The 18,682-nt window shown below is 42.1% G+C and overlaps 2 protein-coding genes across 2 annotated transcripts; both read left to right on the top strand.

The window, feature by feature from the left end:
* The first annotated feature begins 4,473 nt into the window (after nt 1-4,473).
* On the top strand, nt 4,474-5,837 carry LOC310746514 (C-X-C chemokine receptor type 1-like). Its single transcript, XM_083580363.1, has one exon. It carries the CDS (start codon nt 4,487-4,489, stop codon nt 5,576-5,578), a length of 1,092 nt encoding a protein of 363 aa, XP_083436489.1. The 5' UTR covers nt 4,474-4,486; the 3' UTR covers nt 5,579-5,837.
* A 4,469-nt stretch (nt 5,838-10,306) lies between these two features.
* Nucleotides 10,307-17,584, top strand: LOC310749495 (C-X-C chemokine receptor type 1-like). The gene is made up of 2 exons (XM_083586546.1): nt 10,307-10,372; nt 14,702-17,584. The coding sequence occupies exon 2, from the start codon at nt 14,723-14,725 to the stop codon at nt 15,815-15,817; it is 1,095 nt and encodes a 364-aa protein (XP_083442672.1). The 5' UTR covers nt 10,307-10,372; nt 14,702-14,722; the 3' UTR covers nt 15,818-17,584.
* The last annotated feature ends 1,098 nt before the right edge of the window (nt 17,585-18,682 follow it).

The following is an 18,682-nucleotide window of genomic DNA, read 5'->3' as shown; positions in this document are numbered from 1 at the left end:
AACAACTCCAGTTCAAAACTGGTAAACCATTGAATCTCACAAATCTCCTACTGTATATGCATTCAGTGATAAAAATGGGGGGGGGTGTCATTTGAATCATACGTCATCATTTTCAAAGAGAGGGAGGTTCAATTTACCCTACACCCTTCAGTTACCATGTCCTCCAGTTGCAGCCCCTGAACTCTATCATAAACAACAACAATGTCCTTAAAAATACACTTTTCCCTCTCCTGCAGATCTGAAACAGGACATGCTTTTTATGGTTATGGAAGTCCATCACAGTATTTTCAAGGATTGCATTAGAATTTTTCAGTGCATGCAGACAGATTTTCTAAACACTGTCTACAGAAGTAGATGAATTTCTGCACTATATCAGACTGAACAGCTTGATCTCTGATCTGCAAGGAAGGAGCTGTGAACTAGTAACCAAGTTCAGCATCATGTTGGGATAATCAAAGTGAAGGAACTGAGCGAGTCACCTACTAGTATACTTCTCACAGCTGGAGCTGTTTCCTGTTATAGCCATCCACAGCCTATTCCTCACCCAGCTTCTTAAGTAATAGAAAGGAGGACTTGGTGTGCTTTCTGGAGGGAAGTTTTGCAAAGGCCAGTTCCTCCTAGAAAACACGAACTTTCAGCATCACATTTTTTGTGCTCTCAAGACAATTCTCTAAAGCAGGCGGGTAAGTGGATGACTCTGCCGAACTCTAGGATTGAGGTTGAGGATAAGAATGATGATAAGGACAATATATTAATATATTGGGAACAAGGCATTGATAGGCAAGACTTGGTATTCCAGAGTGCTAAAGTTCTACATAAATGTCTAACAGGCTAGAAAATAAAAGTTAAGCAGCTGTAACATTTTGATGGTGTGATCCTCATTGTTCATCATAATGATTGTATCTGCCTTGTTTTGCGATGCCAGTCGGCAAACTCAAATTTTACTTAATATTATTTTGAACAGCATATTAAATTATACCAGTCTAAAACCCATTTTACATGTGATATCACAGCACTGATCATAGTTTATCTTGCAACTGAGCATACAATATTTCCAATTTTAAATAATAATCAGAAACAAAATATACACAGAGATGTCTAATACTATGTGATACTGGATTTTAATGTTGTGTTGTAATTGTTGTAGCCCATCCTGGGACTTTACGGTGAAGGGAAGGCAATAATAATAATAATAATATAGTAATGGATAATTTTGAATACAAAGTGATGCACTTGATACTGAACATCAGGCGTCTCTCATGTGGGGTAGACTGAGATCATAGATTTGATACAGAATGACTTCTGAGAGGGGAAGGTTGCTTAGAGAAGGATCCTGCAACTGGTGATGATATAGAGATAGAATTATCAGCAGCAATTGCAACAATTATTTACTACAGCTGTTGCTCATACAGCACTCTCAATACCTTGCTTTTCGTAAGTCAGAAAGACAGCAGCTGCACCTCTGCATGAGTGTCCTTGTGAATTTTCTAGTGATTTACATTACAGAGATAGGCATTGCAACGTTCCACACAATTAACTCTTTGCAACATTCAAACTCAGTGATGCACACTGAACTCTCACGTGGGGCCTGGCTATGTAGCAACTGTGCTGGATTCCACTGGACTAGCTAGCAGAGCAAAAGAGCGTTTATACTATCAGTCCAAAGAAGCATCTAATCACAACAGGAAGCTATTTCAGTGGAAGCTCCCGAGCCAAACAATTTCTGTTTCCTACCAAGATGTCCAAATTTATATTGAACTCAAAACCACAACTTAATTTATAAATCATACAAAAAATAAGAATATTGGGGCAGAGGCGTAGGAAGGGGTGGGGCGGGGGGTGAACTGCCCTGGGTGTCATCGCTGAGGGGGAAGCTTGGGAGTTGTGGGCGGGAGGCGCGCCCAGGGTGACATTTGGCGCGCCGCCTGCCTGCGACTCCCAAGCCTACCCTGAGTAATTGATGGGGGGGGAGGTGACAATTTTTCCCCACACCGGGTACCACCTTACCTTGCTACGCCTCTGTACTGGGGAATGTCACTCTAGGCTGAGTTTTCTTTGCACATAAATGAGTCAGCCTGGATTTTGATTATCCATTGAAAGGAGTAATCTCTTCAGCATTGGCTGTTTCCCAGCATTAAATCAGAGAACAGAGGTCAGTGCAGGAAAGTATTTATGCATGAAGCAGCCCATAGTTTTCAGCTACACTGGGTATTAATGCAGACCTCAGGAATGAGACTTGCATGGCAGACCTGCTAAAGCAAACATGCTGTGCATCTTGAGAAAGAGGTGTGCTCACACTTCCTATTGCAAGGACAGCAAAAGCAACCAAGTTATTGGCACAGATTTCCCCACATTGCCATAAAGATGAAACTTCACACATGTAGTTTTGCTACACAGACATATCCTCTCCACAGGAAGAGAGCAAAATAGCATGTCTGTATGTTTGGCAGTGGTTATGACAGGTGTTTCGAAGTTATCACATAAAAATAAACACTTGATCTGTTTTCACATATGATGGTATGCAGTATATACCAGATGTAGCCAATGTGGTGCTCTGTAGATAATGCTGGACCACAACACCCATCATCCCTGACCATTGGCCATGCTGGCTGGGGCTGATGAGAAATGAAGTCAAAGGCCAAAGAAGAGCATTATGTTGGCTTGCCCTGGTGTACACAGATATCAATTTCCCTACCATGGGTAGGTTCATATTGCAAAGGGAATGTGTGGTAATTGAGGTGGTCCTCACAGTAGAAAGACGGTTGTTATTTTTGGGTAGGATTCAATTACATACTGGCAAATTCAAGTTGCACATTATGATTCATCAGGAGGTCTTGCACAAAAACCAACTTCTCAAAAAGATCTGATTTCTGTGATAAGGAACGTGACGAGGAAAGATCCTAGAAAGGGTTGAAGCAATGTCATCTCACTTTGCTGCAAATGAATTGGGAATCAATGGCATTCATACTGCATAGCTGGGATCTCTCTAGACTCTAGCTACCATATCTATGTTGCCATAAAGTTCTGCTTTTGTATGGAAGGAAGCCTGGTTAGTTGCATCAAATCAATGCAATTTTTTGGGAAAGGCAGCCAAGTATATATTCTCATACCTAAGTGAGGCGGCACCTCAGGCTGGGGCCAAACGTCTCTCTGGACATTGACACTTTCCCAGGCCACACCCTTTCCCAGTCCACCCTACTTATCCCCAAGCTGCACCATCAGCAGTTTTCCTTTGTGCCTTTCCTTAAATGCCTTTCCCAGAAAACTCTGTGCCATTTCCTCTTCACCCCATTTTCCACCCCACCCCACAAAATAGTCCCCAGCAGAGATTTAAGTCACAAAATATGCTACAAAGTGAAGGGTGGATACATATAGGCTGTTAGACCTTTAAAGTATGCTCTTCCAAGTGAGTTCCAACATGTCCTCTTAAAAAAATATTTCCAAATTCTCCCTCTTTCCCCAGGATAGGAAAAGACCAAACATTTAGTAGGTTAAAAATTATTTACTAACAAACTCTCCAAAGATCAGATTCATGTGCTTTTTCATACACCAAACAGAAAAGTTGCACAGGCAGTAAATCCTAAATCCTTACCAAGAGGTTGGTAAAAGCCATGAGGCTGAGCTGCAAACCTCCTTACATGCTTAGTTCACAGGTTGACTAAGGCTAACAAAGACTTGATTGCCCATTTCCTCCCAAGGTAAGGGGAAGTGGCATAGCTAAGTCTGACTGGACAATTAACCCCTTCATGAATTATTCAGACTTACGGTAAGTATTTGGGGTATATGAGGCTGGTTATCCTATGTTCTCCTTAACATGAGAACTGTGGGAACTCAATATTAACAATGGACTACCTCGCAGGCATGCTGTAAGCCTCCTGACATAAGAATCAGAGATGCAAGATGTATATTTTTGGTTTTAATAATGTTTCAGTGTTTCACTTTTAGTTGCATTTAACCTCTTAGAATGAATGAAGGGAAAGGTTTGATTTCTGTGTGAGGTTCCTGTGGGCCTGCATTCTACAACCTTATGCTCTCTAAGCCATAAACAAGAAACCCTGTCTAGCCCTCAAAGTGGCACAAATGGCCCTCTAGGATGTTATTCTAAGTTCATCATGAGTTAGCCCCAGAGTGTAAAACCAGCTATCCTTTAAGTTTCCTGGAAGAAAGGAGAAGTAAGGGAAGTGAGATAAAGGAAGGAATGTCAATAGCCCGATGAAGGCCTGGTTTCCAATGCAATGGTGAAAGAAATGGGACATTTTAGACCAATGGCCTGGGCACATTTAGGCCACTCCAAGGTGATTGTGGGGGTTAAGATACCAATATGGAGCCATGTGTGTTTTACTTCTGGTGTGCTGTAACTTTTTGAAGCATTTTGAAAATGACAATGGTAAATCTGATCCATGTATAACAGATACATAACCTCTCGATCTTAATGAACTTGTTAATGTGTCTGTTTTGGCTTCAGGTCCACAGCAAGACCTCAAGGATGGCAAATACATTTGTGATTTCTGATTTGGATCTTTCGGACCTAGATCTAGACGCTAATTACAGTGACTACTACGGCACTTTCAACCCTAACAGCGTAGCAGCAAAAGCACCCTGCGGAATCGATGTTATGCCACCAGTGTTCAAATACCTAGTGGCATTCATCTATGGCCTGACATGCCTTCTGAGCCTGGTGGGGAACTCCCTGGTGATTCTGGTGATTGCCTATAGCAAAGGAAACCGTTCTGCCACAGATGTGTATCTTCTGAACCTCGCCATTGCTGATCTCCTCTTTGCACTCACCTTGCCTTTCTGGGCTGTAGATAGAGCGCATGAATGGATCTTTGGCACTCCCATGTGCAAAATCCTATCACTCCTGAAGGAAGTCAACTTCTACAGTGGCATCCTCCTGCTGGCCAGTATCAGCATGGATCGCTACCTGGCAATAGTTCACGCTACTCGGGCAGTCACTCAGAAGAGGAGCTGGGTCAGATTTGTCTGTGTTGGCATCTGGCTGCTCTCCCTCATCCTCTCCCTTCCTGTAATTATCTTCCATGAGGCTTTCTTGCCAACTGAGAAGATGAAATGGGTTTGTTATGAAAATATTGGATGGAATCAAACATCTGAGATTAGGGTGAAACTGAGAATCCTGCCACAAACGTTTGGCTTCATTCTTCCCTTGATCATCATGCTCTTCTGCTATGGTGTGACGGTACACAGACTCTACCAGACCAAGAACAGTCAAAAAAAGAAGGCCATGAAAGTCATCTTGGCTGTGGTGCTGGTCTTCCTGGTCTGTTGGCTGCCCTACAATATCTCTCTGCTTGCTGATACCTTGATGAGGATGGCAGCTATTGCTGAAAGCTGCAGCCGCCACCGCAGCATTGATGCAGCCCTTTCGGGTACTGAAATCCTGGGATTTGCTCACAGCTGCATAAACCCCATCATATATGCCTTCATAGGGCAGAAGTTCCGGAACAACTTCCTCAAGATCCTGGTCACAAGAGGCATCATCAGCAAAGATGCCTTGACTCAATTTAGAAAGGGTTCCTCCTTCTCATCCACCTCTGGCATCACCTCTACAACTCTGTAATAGGCTGGGGGGAAGAAAAAAAGGGAGAAACAGACCACTCAAGACAGAGTATGTCCAGCCACTGTTACAATGAAGGTCTTTGTAGACTTCAAGAATCAGGTCCAATAAGATGATACCACTGAAATGCTAAAAAAAACCAACCACTATTTTTGCCAATATTAGTGGAGATTCAGCAGTGCCAATATAGAGTTCCTTATAAACAATGTCCAAACAATCTCCTGTTCTCTGTCTAAAGTAGAATGCTGTGACAAAACTTTGAGTGGATGTAGCCATCATTTTTATATGTAGTTAAGTAAAAATGTGATATATAGAGAGTAGGCAAACTACATTCCCTTTCTACTTTTAATTCATTATTTTATAGATCTGTCTTTAGTATACTTTAAATTGAATATATTTATACATCTTGATAGAAATATGTTTCTGCTGTAAACTTCAGTGCTATGCTTAAAGTCTGTCACGGACCCTCTAGCAAATGCTTTAAACACATCCTTTGGCACAAACAGTCCTGTTTCTACACTCACATTAATTAGAAAACAGATGTTTATGTTTTTTAACACTTTATGGTAACCCTTAATCTTGTAACAAAAAATAATTTGAATTTGTTTGAATAATTTGAATAATTTGTTTTTTTCTTTCTGTGCAACTGTTCTTCATACTATGCTAAAATTAAATATTGATTTCTGTTCTAATTTTTAAACACCTCTGAAAACATTTGTATGCTGCCAAGCTTTTGCTGGCAATATAGAAAATATCCTTCCATAATACTTAGTTGGCCTCTGGTTTTATTTTTTCATATGGTTGTTATCATGTGGTTTTATGTATGATTGTTGTAAACTGCCCTTTTTCTGAACAGAAGTTTATACATATATTTTTATATGTAAATAAATAAATAAAAATCTGAGATAACTATGCTTCCACTTCTGCCAGATTGATATACTGTATATGTCAGAAAGGTAACCCTGCACTGCAAGCAATATTGTATGTTGTTGTTATGTTTTCTTATGAACTCTTAAATGTCTTTTCTTTGTTGTTGTTTTCTGAACAAGCAATAATATCTTGTGGCATCCAAAAGAATAAAAAATTGCATAATGGCATAAGCGTAGGGGTGTGTGTCTAGATACAGGGAGGTCAGAAGGAAATTAAATGCGCACAGTACGGAACAGCAGTTGCATGATTGGCAGTGACTTTTCACAAGAGCAGTCCCCGAAAAGTATAGGCTGTATTAGGAGGTGAGAAAAAAAATGACCCCCTCATTTCAGCTGGACATAGGAACACTAAAGTTTCTATTTTAATATCCAACTAGTGACATATTTGCACATTTGTTAGACTTCATGTGTTCTATTTGAATGACTTGCTCTCAGTGCCTGTAGTTGATGCTTAATGTGTCATGCTTAATGACATCACTATGACCTGCCTCTGTGTGTCAGCGGTTGGACTGAGGAGGAATGGTGGGAGCTGCCCTCTTCTTCCGAACCTTCCTAGGAACAGGAGCACAGTATAGATTTACAACAGTGGTTTGCAGAAGGTGATAGTTCAGAGGCTGCAGAGGGGAGAAGCTGGGAAATATTGAGAGAGGAAGCAGGAAGAAGAAACACCAGGGGAGAGACAGCTGACAGACTCAGTGCCTTTGGAGAGCATTCCTGACATCCCCCTAACCTAGGACCAGGCAAGCATTGAGGATAGTGGAGCAGAAAGCTCAGAGGCAGAAAGCTCAGATTAGCCAACGCAAGGGTGACGTAGAATAGGAGAGACGGAGGGGGTTGGACTTTACTCGGAGCAACACCATTATCTTAGGGAGACTGCATTCTTTTGTCTCTCTCTTTGAATTATGGAATAAATTACTTGGTAAGAACTCCTCATGTTTATCTGCTTCTTGGCTGCCACCATGGGAGGGATCGGATTCTCTAAAGCCTGACACTGTGGCATCACCGGGGCCCTTAGATCTCAGATCTGGGCCCTGAAACCCCAGGGTCTGGGATGCTCAAGACCTGGCAAATCCACGTGTAAATACCTTACAAGAGAATGAGGATGAATGCAAGATGAATGCTCATTGTTGCATAACCACCCAACAAGCAAGTCAGAATGAATGGTCAACAAAGACCCCTCTCAGACATCCCTTTTTATTGTGCATTCATGATGATTTGATGGTATTGAGATGGCTATATGCAAGCCCACTTTCAGCACCATTGACACTGGCAAACGTTTTGGGGCAGCTATACAGCTTTGTTTCCTTTAAATTTATTTTTATTGAAACTTTTCAGCAGGGAACACAATAAAAAACAGATTAAGCTAAATAAAAATGTAAAAAAAGAAATCAACAAAAAAGAAAAGAAAAGAGAAAGAAGAAGAAAATACAAAGCCCTCTATCAGAAGTACAGTGGTACCTCGGGTTAAGAACTTAATTTGTTCTGGAGGTCTGTTCTTAACCTGAATGTTCTTAATCTGAGGCATCACTTTAGCTAATGGGGCCTCCTGCTGCTACCGAGCCACCATCATGCGATTTCTGTTCTCACCCTGAAGCAAAGTTCTTAACCCGAGGTACTATTTCTGGGTTAGCAGAGTCTGTAACCTGAAGCATCTGTAACCCAAGGTACCACTGTAGAACTTGTCTCACATAAAAGGGGGTGGACCCTCCCAGCTCTCACCTGGGAGCAGTGGCAGAGCTTCATGCTCTGGCACCGGGGGGCGGGGGGCGGAGAGCAGGTAGGGGCGGGGCTGGTGCATGTTCCAGGGGTGTGGGGCGCCGCCCGCAGGGGCATGACGTGTATCCTGGGGGCGTGGCATGCCGCCTGCAGAGGCATGGCACCCAGTGCGGGCAGGGGAGCTGCTGCAATGGCACCCCACCGGGATTGCGCTGTGGGGTGCAGTGCGCTCCCCCCGCACTCCTCTTCCTCTACCAGTGCCTGTGAGCTTCCCTTTTCCCAACCTCGCACCCTGGGAGACCCTTCTCTGTCTCTCACGCAGGGTTTTTCACCTTCTATCCATCACCTTCTTGTGTGTGTCCTCATTAACCCAAAGTAGAGGACCTCAAAAAACAAAACAAAAGCAAAAGTAAAGTGGATAGAAGAAGAAAGAGAAAGAGAAAACACAAGAAGTAAAGCTCATGAAAAATAAAAGGAAAGAGAGCAACGAGAAGGAAATAAATTGGACTTCTGATTCTCCGTCTGTCAATTATGTATGTAAACATTATTCAAAATATTCAGCGTTCAGAATAGTATCCAGCTGTATTCCAAGGTAATACTACTTTGCTCGTCAATCTCCTAGACAGTATTTTTCCAATATTCAACCCCAGGTATCTCATTCATTTCCCTTTTCACACAAAATGTCCAAAAGGGGCTCCTCAATTGTTATTATTGCTAAAAGTCAAGAATAGTCTTCCGCCTGTCCAGTATAATGACTTTATCTCCAAGAAATTACAACATCCATTATTAGAATAATAATCCATAATTAATACAGAGTAATGATCCATGGTTATATAAAGCTTTATTTCCAACGGATGCAGGTGTCATAGCTTTCCGCCTGTAACTTTTTGTAGCAGAATTCTGCAGTTCTTTTGTTTCACTTTTGTTGCACTATGCAGGCACGTCCAACAGGTAGATCGTGATCTACCAGTAGATCACCGGACGTCTGTGGTCCGGTGGCTCAACAACTTTGGCTCCCCTAAAAAAAAGCTCAAAATTATTGACCTGAACCCCAAAAAAGGGGGTAGATCACTGGCAGTTTTTAACTCTGTGAGTAGATCTCAGTGTCTTGGAAGTTGGCCACCCCTTCACTATAGCATAAGAGTGCCCCTCCAGATGGCAATAATGCAGTAACTCTGGGGAAGTGTCACAAAACAACGAATAAAGTGGAATGATGCGTGGACAGTCTGGTATAAAACCACTACTATTGCACTGTTATTGTGTCACTTACAGGCTGAAGAATATGCCTATGAGAAAACACCAGTTAGGGGTTGTGTGGGTGGGTGTGCGTGCATGCCGATAATCTAACCTCTGTGTAAGCTTTGTGCAAGCAAGTCTGAATAAATGAATAGCTCATTGGCATGAGCCCTAAGTCACTTTAATTTTTTTTTACATTTAGAGAGTGAGGTTAAGAGATAAAGGCAGTGGTGGAACGCAAGTCTCCAAGCTTTACATCAATCTGCATTTCTCCTGCACAGCCCTGGTTCTCAGATGTGGACCTCACAAATCCTGTTGTGTAACACCAAGAATTTGCACTACACGGTTGCAGTAGGATTTTGTGGATAGGCACTTAGCCATAATTTGATGGGAGGTTGGTAAACGTGATTTATGTAGGGTTTACTCCTTATCCTTTTCTTCTCCCACAAATTTCCCATAAGGCAGTGGAGGTTTAGGAACAGTGTTTTCCTTCTCTTAGATGAGCTACCTATCCAGGTTGACAAGCCCTATCTGCCCCTCAATTCCCTCTATAGCATGTGCAGAAACTGCCTTCTTCACCAATGGACCCACTATTGGTCTCATTCGCTCAATCCACCAGAGCCTGTCTTCACATACAGGGGAAGTTTGCAGGTAATGCACTGCAAACTAGTATCTTGTTGGGGTAATCAAAGTGAAGGAACTGAGCGAGCCACCTACTAGTATACTTCTCACAGTTGGAGCTGTTTTCTGTTATAGTCATCCACAGGCCATTCCTCACCCCGCCTCTTAGGTAATGTAACGAAGGGTTTGATGTGCTCTGCGGAGGGAAGTTTTGCAAAGGCCAGTTCCTCCTAGAAAACCCGAACTTTCAGCTCCACATGCTGGTGTCCTCAAGACGATTCCCTAAAGCAGGCAGGTAAGTGGATGAGTCTGCCTAACTCTGCATAGGACTGAGGTTGAAGATGAGAATGATGATAAGGACAATACATTAATATATTGGGAACAATGCATTGATAGGCAAAACTTGGTATTCTAGAGTGCTAAAGTTCTACATAAATGTCTAACAAGCTAGATGATAAAAGTTAAGTTGCTGTAGCATTTTGACGGTGAGATCCTCACTGTTCATCATGATGATTGTATCTGCCTTGTATTGCGATGTCAGTCAGCAGACTCAAATCTTACTAAATATTATTTGGAACAGCATATTAAATTATACCAGTCTAAAACCCATTTTGCATGTGATATTACAGCACTGATCATAGTTTTCTTGCAATTGAGCATACAGTATTTCCAATTTTAAAGAATAATCGGAAACAAAATACACACAGAGATGTCTAATACTGTGTGTTTAAATATTAATGTTGTGTTATAATTGTTGTAGCCCATCCTGGGACTTTGGGATGAAAGGCAGGGAAAATAATAAGAAGAATAATGCAGCAGCAGCAGTAGTAGTAATAATAATAATAATAATAATAATAATAATAATAATAATAATAATAGATAATTTTGAATACAAAGTGATGCACCTGATACTGAATTGCAGCTGTCTCTGATGTGGGGTGGGGACGCGGGTGACACTGTGGGTTAAACCAAAGAGCCAAGGACTTGTTGATCAGAAGGTCGGGGGTTCGAATCTCCGTGACAGGGTGAGCTCCTGTTGCTCGGTCCCAGCTCCTGCCAACCTAGCAGTTCGAAAGCACGTCAAAGTGCAAGTAGATAAATAGGTACTGCTCTGGCGGGAAGGTAAACGACGTTTCCGTGCGCTGCTCTGGTTCGTCAGAAGTGGCTTAGTCATGCTGGCCACATGACCCGGAAGCTGTACGCCGGCTCCCTTGGCCAATAAAGCGAGATGAGCGCTACAACCCCAGAGTCGGTCACGACTGGACCTAATGGTCAGGGGTCCCTTTACCTTACCTGATCTGGGGTAGATGATAATAAGCAGCTCACATATTTGGAACTAATACAGAATGACTTCTGAGGTGGAACAGCTATCTAGAGAAGGATTCTGCAAGTGATGATGAGCTATAGACAGCATCATCATTATCAACAATTGCAACAACTATTTACTACAGCTGTTGCTGCTACTCCTCATAAGCCAAAAAGACAGGTTTCTGGCCTCATAGAGCTTACAGCATAAATTTTGACTGGGGAAAACAGAGAAAGGTGAAGGGAAAAAGATGCTGCTCTTATATTCTTAAAGGAAGCAGCTAATAGTACACTCATCACACTCACACTCACACACCCTGAAAGTAAAGCTGCCTCCACAGGAGAGACCTGTTTATACAGGAAATCACTGTCAGGTATTCAACAGCAGCTACACCTCTGCATGAGTCTCCTCATGCATTTTCTAGGACTTCGTGATTACACAGACTGGCATTGCAATGTACCACGCATTTCCCCCCGACTCTTTGCAGCATGCATCAGGGATACAGACCAAACTGTCATGTACTGCCTGGCTATGTAGCAATTATGGGGTATTCCATTGGACCAGTGAGCAAAAGGGAGTTTACAGTGTCAGCCCAGAGAAGCATTTAATCGCAACAGGAGGCTATCTCAGTGGCAGCTTCATTTCTGTTCACTCCCATGTTACAGCAGCATTTTAGAAGCAGAATGTCCAAATCTACATTGAACTCGTCACCAGACTAATTTTACAAATCATATGAAAGATAAGAATATCAGGAAATGTCACTATAGGTTGATTTTTTTTTTTTGCAGTCTGGATTTTGAATATATACTGAAAGGAGTCATCTCTCCAGTGTTGGTTGTTTCCTAGCCTTAAAGCAGAGAACAAAGGTCCATGTAGGAAAAACTTTATGCATTGGGTATTGCAGACCTCAGAAATGAGACCTGCATGGCAGACCTGCTAAAGCAAACATGCTGTGCATCTTGAGAAAGAGGTGTGCTCACACTTCCTATTGCAAGAACAGCAAAAGCAACCAAGTTATTGGCACAGATTTCCCCACATTGCCGTAAAGGTGAAACTTCACACATGTAGTTTTGCTACACAGACATATGCTCTCCACAGGAAGAGAGCAAAACAGCACATGTGTATGTTTGGCAGTGGTTATGACAGATGTTTCAAAGTTATCACATAAAAATAAACACTTGATCCGTTTTCACATATGATGGTGTGTAGTAATATGCCAGATGTAGGCAATGTGGTGCTCTGTAGATAATGCTGAACTACAACGCCCATCATCCCTGACCATTGGGAAATGAGGAATGAAGCAAATGGGAGATGAAGTCCAAGATAAAAAGAGAGCACCATGCTGCCTACCTCTGGTGTGCACAGATATCAAATTCTTCACCACATGTAGTTTAGCCTCATAAAAGGAAAACATTGTGCATGAGTTCTGGAACTCATCATGAGTGCCTCCCTTCTTCTCTTATAATTGTGTCCACCTTAAAGGTGCTGGAACTGAGTTCCGGTGAGTTCTAGCTGAAAAAAGCCCTGGTTGGTCCTCAGAATAGACAATAAACCCCTCCAGACAGTTGCTATTTTAGGGAGAGACTCAATCATGTACAGTGGTACCTCGGGTTACAGATGCTTCAGGTTACAGACTCCGCTAACCCAGAAATAGTAGCTCGGGTTAAGAACTTTGCTTCAGGATGAGAACAGAAATCATGCTGCGGCAGTGGGAGGCCCCATTAGCTAAAGTGGTACCTCAGATTAAGAACAGTTTCAGGTTAAGAATGGACCTCCAGAACGAATTAAGTTCTTAACCCGAGGTACCACTGTACTGGCAAATTCATGTTGCACAATTTTAGACTTTTTGTTACAGTATAAGGAAAATGACAGGGGAAAGCACCATAAAGCTTTGGAGCAATGAAGCTTTGCGTGCTCAGTAAACAGGTCATCTGGAAGCACCCAATATTTTCCAAACAATCGCCCTATTGCAGAAATTCCCATATGTTATTTTATTTTTTGGCTGCTTTAGTACCTGTGTGAGTCCCTGTTGTGTGCAGGAATCACAGATATCCATGATCGATTACACATTTAAAAAAATAAGCACAATAAACACTAACAGAAATGAAAGGAAGGGGTATAAATAAAACTAGAGAAAACTTAAAAGAGTTTTGAAAAGGAGGCACAACCCTCTTGGGAACAAGGTAAAGGTAAAGGGACCCCTGACCATTAGGTCCAGCCATGGCCGACTCTGGGGTTGTGGCGCTCATCTCACTTTATTGGCAGAGGGAGCCGGCATACAGCTTCTGGGTCATATGGCCAGTATGACTAAGCCGCTTCTGGCGAACTAGAGCAGCGCACAGAAATGCCGTTTACCTTCCCGCCAGAAGGTACTTGCACTTTGACGTGCTTTTGAACTGCTAGGTTGGCAGGAGCAGGGACCGAGCAACGGGAGCTCATCCTATTGTGGGGATTCGAACCACTGACCTTCTGATCGGCAAGTCCTAGGCTCTGTGGTTTAACCCACAGCGCCACCCTCATCCCTTCTTGGGAACAAAATATGCTTTTAATAATTAAATTATGTCCCTGTTGCTGCAATCTATGGCCTCTGTGGAATGATAGAAAACCCAGTCTTTGTTTTCATTAGGAAAAGTAGGAGAAATGGCCATGCATTCAACCTGCACAGTTGGAATCTCTCTGGAATTGACCTATCATATCTATGTTGTCAGAAAGCTCTTGTGTGGAAAGAAGCCTGGTTGATTTTATCAAATCAATGCAATTTTGTGTGTGTGTGTGGAAAAGCCAGCCACTTATATGTTTTCACACACCAGTGATGCGGAACCTCCTCCTGCAAGACTCAGCTAGTTCCCCCAAGAGCTCAGGACGAAAAATGTAGCATCCTGATTTTGAACAGTGAGATATTGGAAGGTATGGATAGATAAAAGTAGATCTTTTTCCTCAGTTATCTCTCCCTGAATCAGCCTGAAGAAAATTCCACTCCTGTCCCAAAGCAAACTCTTGTCACTTGTGGCAGAGTTTTCTGCACACAGTATAATCTGGATTCCAAAGGCTACTCTGTTTAGCAACAGGTTTTGAATGTTAGCACGAAATGGAAATGTTAGATGAGTGCCAGGTTCCTTTTAGCTCTACTGTTTGGTTCTTGTGTAACATTGACTGATATGCAGGATTTAAGATGCAGCAGTTTTAACTTCTGTGTTAAAATGCTCAAGCATTTTGAGAATGGTTAAAGTTAGGTTGGGTCCATATATAACAGATATGTATCCCACTGATCTTAATGAACTCGTTCATATGTCTGTTTTGGTTTCATACTCTACACAGGCCCAGAACAAGACCTCAATAATGGCAAATTCATTTGTGCTTTCTGATCTGGATTTTCTGGACTATTATGTAGATGGTAATTACAGTGACGTCTACGGCACCTTTGACCCTAACAGTATAGCAGCAGCAGCCTCACCTTGCAGAATTAATGTTACACCAGATGTTTTCAAGTACCTAGTGGCATTCATCTACGGTCTCACATGCCTTCTGAGCCTGGTGGGAAACTCCTTGGTGGTTCTGGTGATTGCCTACAACAAAGGAAACCGTTCTGCCACAGATGTGTATCTTCTGAACCTCGCCATTGCTGATCTCCTCTTTGCACTTAGTTTGCCATTCTGGGCTGTAGAAAGAGCGCATGAATGGATCTTTGGCACTCCCATGTGCAAAATCCTGTCACTCCTGAAGGAAGTCAACTTCTACAGTGGCATCCTCCTGCTGGCCAGCATCAGCATGGATCGCTACCTGGCAATCGTTTATGCTACCCGGGCAGTCACTCAGAAGAGGAGCTGGGTCAGATTTGTCTGCGTTGGCATCTGGCTGTTCTCCTTCCTCTTCTCCCTTCCTGGGATTATCTTCCGTGTGGCTTACCTACCACCTGAATTCTACAAGTGTATTTGCTATGAAAATATTGAAGGGAATCAGACATCTGAGATTAGAGTGAAACTGAGAATCCTGCCACAAACGTTTGGCTTCTTTCTTCCCTTGATCATCATGCTCTTCTGCTATGGTGTGACGGTACACAGACTCTACCAGACTAATAACAGTCAAAGAAAGAAGGCCATGAAAGTCATCTTGGCTGTGGTGCTGGTCTTCCTGGTCTGTTGGCTGCCCTACAATATCTCTTTGCTTCTTGATACGTTAATGAGGTCTGGAGCTATTGGTGAAACCTGTGACCTTCGCAACAGCATTGATGCAGCCCTTTCGGGTACTGAAATCCTGGGATTTGCTCACAGCTGCATAAACCCCATCATATATGCCTTCATAGGGCAGAAGTTCCGGAACAACTTCCTCAAGATCCTGGTCGCAAGAGGCATCATCAGCAAAGAAGCCTTGACTCGGTTTAGAAGGGGTTCCTCCTTCTCATCGACCTCTGGCATCACATCTACCACTCTGTAATAGCCAGGCTTGTCAGAAGGCTTCAAGAGTCAGACTCACTAAAGTGATACCACTGAGATGCTTAAAAAACACACCTGTATACCTTTGGGTATAGGGCGGTGTAGAAATAATAAAATAAATAAAATAAAAATAATCTGCCAGTATTAGCTTAGATTCAGCAATGATTATTGATGACACAAAACATCCCCACATGCTTGTCAGAAAAGCAAATATGTCTATTTTCCTCCCAGAAAGTTTTTGTGATTCAAATAATCTGAACATTTGCACATCAGGTATTGTACACCCAGAAACATGTATAATGTTCTCAAATGGAATTCTGTGCATTAAAACCAAGATGGCTACCAGGTTATGTCCAGTGCAGATAATATACAGTTCTTTGATAAATGATAGCCAGACAATATACTGTTCTTCGATAGCCAATCTGTCTAAAGTAGAATCCTGTAACAAAATTCTGGGGGGATTTATATGCTTAACAAAAAATAAGATATATGGAGAGAAAACAAACTTAAATCTAATTCTATCTCAAATTCATTTTTAATTATTCTTTTATAGATCTTTCTTTTGTTTACTTTAAAATGAATTTGTTAATACATCTTGATAGAAATATGATTTTGCTGTAAATTTGCCTGCAGAGCTATGATTAAGTCAATGCAATGGAGAGACGGTGGTAATAAGGAATAATGCACACAATGGCCTTTAGGGGAAAGGCCTGTCTCCATAACTTTTACCTGAGGTCACATGTTTCCCTAATAGTTAGGGTATGTTCCCATTACTGCTTAATCCAAATCCAGTGTTTCCACTGCTAGTTTTTGAAGCTGCATTCACACGTTTATTTACAATTAATATTAATCCTGTAGTTTCTTGAGACACTGCTGTTTGCTGCAGTTCTCTCAAAACATTTGCTGTGTTTTAAGCTGCTAATGCGAACATACAATGAATTAAGGAACAGGATGCATTGATCTGATTGCCATAATTCACTTGTGTCAAGGTAGGTAGGCTCATTGTGCACATCTAGAACCAGTGTCAGGGACTGGGCAGAGGAGGAGGAGTGGTGGAGACCCCCTCCCCATCCTAACCCTTCCAGGGAGGAGGAAGACTGTATAGATTCACAACAGTGGTTTGCGGGAGGTCACAGCTCAGAGGCAGATGAGGAGGAAAAGTTGAGAAATAATGGGAGAGGAGGAGCAGGCAGAGCTGGAGCAGCAGCTGGCTGACACGTTGTCACTAGAAAGCATTCCAGACCCACCATCTCCCAGAACCTGGCGAGCCTTAAAAGTAGGAGAGCAAAGAGCTCAAAGACAGAGGGCACTTAGTGGCACCCGTAGAGGAGATGATGATGATGATGACGAATGGAGATTCACTCGGGACAATGCCGTTATCCAAGAGGCTGGATTCTGTAGCCTCTCTCTGTAAAGTTTGAAATAAAAAAGGACTGTAAGAAACCTTTCCTTGTCTTTATAGTTTCCTGGGCAACCAGCCGAGAGCTGTTGACTGTACCCTGACAGCCAGAAATGGAGAACTGATGGCCTAGTGTGAGCTTCAAACAGTCTACATGGCTGTTGATGCAGGATATCTCAGGGATAAAGTATCGGCTCTCTGCCTCTGCCTATAGCCTCTGCCTATACTGCCTCTGTTGTAGCTAGCTGTATGAAATAAGGAGGTCTGGCTGATGTTATGTAGATATGTATTCCTACAAATTCTAAACAGGTGACATGTTACCTTCCCTTATTATATAAGATATTGGCCCAATAAAGAATCCTGGTTTAACTATTCAGTCTCTCTTATATTTTCTACATGTACAGCACCTGATGAAGTTGTTATTAAAACACTAACAACAAAAGACTTTTACAAGATTATACACTGATACCTTAAGTTGCATGTCCTATAGTTGGTCAATCATTTAGAAGTGGCTGCTGTGGAAGAATGCTTGATACCTATGCACATTTTTTGGCATAGGTTTGGTTGTCTCTCAAGATTTCATCACTAAATTGAGTACAAGGGTTCCTGAGGTAGGGGCAGCAGACTTCATCACCATTTGAATACTGAGGTGACTTCACCTATTTTTTGATGTGATGGTTCCAAACTCGCAGATTACACTATCCATTTAAAAATAGCAATTTTTTTGTTTCTAAAAATTCCCAAGTAGCATCAGGCACTTCCCAATAGTTGTGTGTGTTTTTGTGTGTGTGTTTTTGTGTGTACGTCTGTGCATGTGTATACACAAAAACACATCAACTGAAGCTTCCAGGCGCATGAACATCCAATGGATAATATGCATTTGTGCATGTAACATATGACAATCTGTGTATGGGTTTCCCACTATTTTGTCCATGGAATTGCTTTCCATACAAGTAACACATAATATGGGAAGCAGTCCTGAATCATTTATAGCACAACCCAATACATCCTACTCAGAAGAAAGCCCCATTGAACTTAGTGGGACTTATCACCATGATGGAACAGTGTAGAAGGAGTATTGAGGAAACCTCATGTGCTTCTATAGGAAAGTGCTTGCTATGGAGTCTTCACAAGCTGTGCACACTGAGGTTAAATGTTAACATATTTCTCCGTACTGCATTAGAAAGAAGAAAGCGTGATGAGCAGATTAGATGTCTTTTAACTTTAGAAGTCAGTCAGTCTTTGGATGGAGATATTTTAGATGTAGGGAATGTGTCTACAGACCTCTCCAGAAACAGATTTTTTTTTTGTTTAGTCAATGTTCAGATGGACATGATGTCCAATGACTATATTTTGCAACAAATCATGTTGCTATATTGACTGGAATCTTTTGATGCAACAGAGACCACAAATTTCCTTTCATACACAAGTGTACAGCTGTTCTAGAATCCAATACAATAATGAACT

Source organism: Podarcis filfolensis, assembly GCF_964270895.1.
Source record: "Podarcis filfolensis genome assembly, chromosome: 1".
Taxonomy (NCBI): Eukaryota; Metazoa; Chordata; class Lepidosauria; order Squamata; family Lacertidae; genus Podarcis; species Podarcis filfolensis.
Note: the sequence above shows the minus strand (reverse complement) of the source record. Positions and strands in the feature narration are given on the sequence as shown.